The following is a 3,660-nucleotide window of genomic DNA, read 5'->3' as shown; positions in this document are numbered from 1 at the left end:
TAGATGGAGCAGATCTGAGCAAATCTGCAGTACTAACATTGTTAATGTAATTCAGCCCTATTTTCCTATTTATTCATCGTAATAATGCTACCAGGGGCTAATTTGCGCGATGTGAACCATTCAGGTAGTGGTAGTACCCCTGCAAATCATAACCATTCGGTTATGATGAGCACAAGGGAAAAGGAAAAGTACATAGAAAATTTTAACTTTCCATTTTGTGATGAATCAAGTAAATATGAAAAAGTAGCAAAAATCGGCCAAGGAACTTTTGGAGAAGTTTTCAAAGCTCGTGACAAAAGTAATCCCAAGAAGTTTGTTGCTATGAAAAAGGTGCTAATGGACAATGAAAAGGAAGGGGTAAGAAATGTTATTCTTCCCTTGTTTTAATTCAAGCCGAGTTTCCTTTTAGTTTCCAATAACTGCACTACGAGAAATTCGTATTCTTCAGTTACTGAAACATGAAAATGTGGTGCATTTGATAGAGATATGTCGGACTAAAGCATCTCAGCATAACCGATACCGTTCAATGTTTTATTTAGTGTTTGAATTTTGTGAACATGATTTAGCAGGGTTATTGTCAAATGTAAACGTAAAATTTAATTTAGGTGAAATTAAAAAAGTCATGCAACAATTACTAAATGGGCTTTACTACATTCACAGTAACAAAATCCTTCATAGAGACATGAAAGCTGCAAATGTTTTAATTACAAAGAATGGTGTATTAAAACTAGCAGATTTTGGTTTAGCCCGAGCATTTAGTACAAATAAGAATGGGCAACCAAACAGGTGAATGTTTTATTTCAATCTTTCTTTCACACAATCTAAACATCGTCTGCTTAGATTTACCAATCGAGTGGTAACATTATGGTATAGACCTCCAGAATTACTACTGGGAGAGAGAAATTATGGACCACCTGTAGATTTATGGGGAGCTGGATGTATAATGGCTGAAATGTGGACCCGATCTCCCATAATGCAGGGCAACAGTGAACAGCAGCAACTGACATTAATATCACAACTTTGTGGATCTATTACTCCTACTGTTTGGCCTGGGGTTGAAAATCTAGAATTATATAAGAAGATGGATCTACCTCAGCAACAAAAAAGAAAGGTAGAGTTTTACTTTCAATGTTTTTTTTTGCATGTTACTGTTTAATTTTTATGCTAATTTGATAAAATGAAATTGTAATAATTCAATACCAATAAAATTTAGGGAAAAGAACAAATGGGGAATACCAGAATACTAAATTTCTTAAAAATCGTGCTACCAAGATAGAGGAAAACATTATTTAAGTTTATATTTATATTTAAAAACCCATACCAGAACTTTCAATGTTCATGTATTAAAATAATGATTGTTTATTACAGGTCAAAGAAAGGTTGAAGCCCTATATGAAAGACCCTTATGCATTGGATTTGTTGGACAAATTATTGGTTCTTGACCCTTCTAAAAGACATGACGCGGATTCTGCCCTTAACCATGACTTTTTCTGGACTGATCCCATGCCCTGTGATCTCGGTAAAATGTTGGCTCAACATTCTCAAAGTATGTTTGAATTTTTGGCGCCCCCGCGACGCCCCACAAACATGAGGGCACACCATACCATGGCCGCAGCACGTCCTACGTCTTCTGCGGTCCAGGATGGCGGATACCAAGATAGAGTTTTTTAGAATTGAATTTTTCTAGAGACCAGTCAATTAAATGAAACCCAAAAAGTGGAAAGAAACAATTCTTATGTGGCCTGCCAATAAAGTGCATTTTTGTGATGTAAACTAAGTTACAAACAATGTCGATAGTACATAACTTTTTTATACGTAATGATTTTTCTTTGTGTATATTTATAAAAAAGAATAACAATATTGAATTAAAATCCGTTTATGTTTATTTATTTACCTACATAAATATNAGTATACCTATGGCCACTCGGCATACGTAGAGTACAATAGCTTTGGAATACACCGTATTACTATTAGTGTAACCAACTAGTCGTTCCTTTATACCTCTCTCGCGGATAATAAGTGTCACGAGCGTTAACTTTCAAACACTTTTATCCTTTCGATTATATGAAATTTTAAACTTTTAATCCTGTAGATATTAATCAAATGGCAAATTGAAGTAATTTGTAGAATAATTTTTACCTACCACACGTAAAAATTTAAAAAGTAATGATTTTTTAAATAAACAAATTTCCGTTACTCAAATCAAAGTAATACTAAAATAACAATGTAATAACTCACCGATTTGCATTTGTACCACAAACAACTATCAAACAGTAACAAATAGGACTATAATTGTGTTTAATTTGTTCAATGTAGCTTTATTTGCTAGAAAGGAATTTGATTTGCTTTATTAATACAACGGTAACGGAGTTGTTTTACCTTTCAGCTAAAATGAGTGAGCATTCGGACAGAAAACAATGGGTAGTACGCTCGATTAGCAAAAATATACAATATTCACAAAATTAATCATTTAAAAGCGAAAATTACGTAATAAAAGAAATTCTTAATTAAAACCATTGTGTAATTCAGTGTTCACAATTTAATTATACAACAACTAGTACTTGCGCATTTGGATTCAGCCTTTGTTAACAAATTGAGACATTCCTAATGTAACAATTAAGAAGCACCCTTATTATTTAAAACACTGCAAACACTAAATTTAACCATGACGATCATGCAAGGTAATGATCAAAACGAATGATAACTCTTATTTCAATAACTCACCATTCATACTCCACTCTACTCGTAATCCTAATCCTAAGTAAACCGTTTGTTCCAATCACTGTTCAAATTCACATTGATGATTGCACAACACGATATAGATAAGTTTTCTTTACTAATCTACGAAAACTAACGCGATAATTCAATTAATTAATAGCACTCGATACTACCCATTATCATGGCGCCGAATTAATAATAACAGTAAATTGTAATATTAATTTCTATTGTTCGTGTTAGATCGGGCATGGACACCGAAGTATTTTTCTTCTTTTCAATGTTTCAACTTCCATTTCTTTCTCACACTCGTTATATCTGTCTCATTCTTTCAATCGTGACCAAGCATGCCGTTTTGCTAATGACGAACACGTTCTTATCAAAGTCAAGAAAAAACTTAACACAAACAAGATACACCGTCTTGAAAGAGCAAAAAAACGTTTGTTTGATAAGTAAAAGTTATCACGAAATAAAAAGATGTACCAAAGGGGCCCATGTACGAGGATTCAGTAAAATAAATTTGGTTTTCTTATTTCTTGGATTATATTCAATTTTTTGTTAAAAAATTGCAATTTGCCTTAATCAGAAAATTCAAACAAAAGCTCATTTTGAATATTAGTTATGTATAGATATAAATTTCTATTTCTTTTGAAAATTTAGTCTAAAGTATAGTATGTATAATAAATTTTCAGCTACCCGAGGCAAAGCCTAAATTTCCGCCATTATTTTTACAATTATGTAAAAATTTTTATTCAAATTGATCGGTACTGCAGTTAAAAGATGTACCTACACAAAAACAATTAATTTCGCCTTTGAGACGATAAGTAGTGTTAATTACTAGCGTAAATTGAATATGCACGAACTTAGCTTTCTTTACAGACACATAGAAAAATATAAATCGAACAGTTTCACGATTAGGGTTATAAATAATATGACATAATAGGA

General features: G+C 32.3%; 1 protein-coding gene across 1 annotated transcript; it reads left to right on the top strand.

Annotated features, from left to right (window-relative positions):
- Nucleotides 1-6: 6 nt before the first annotated feature.
- LOC108740844 (cyclin-dependent kinase 9) lies at nt 7-1,890 on the top strand. Its single transcript, XM_018475344.2, has 4 exons — nt 7-357; nt 410-786; nt 841-1,111; nt 1,369-1,890. The coding sequence occupies exons 1-4, from the start codon at nt 85-87 to the stop codon at nt 1,669-1,671; spliced, it is 1,224 nt and encodes a 407-aa protein (XP_018330846.1). The 5' UTR covers nt 7-84; the 3' UTR covers nt 1,672-1,890.
- The last annotated feature ends 1,770 nt before the right edge of the window (nt 1,891-3,660 follow it).

This window comes from Agrilus planipennis, unplaced genomic scaffold (genome assembly GCF_000699045.2).
Source record: "Agrilus planipennis isolate EAB-ADULT unplaced genomic scaffold, Apla_2.0 scaffold3, whole genome shotgun sequence".
Classification (NCBI taxonomy): Eukaryota; Metazoa; Arthropoda; class Insecta; order Coleoptera; family Buprestidae; genus Agrilus; species Agrilus planipennis.
Note: the sequence above shows the minus strand (reverse complement) of the source record. Positions and strands in the feature narration are given on the sequence as shown.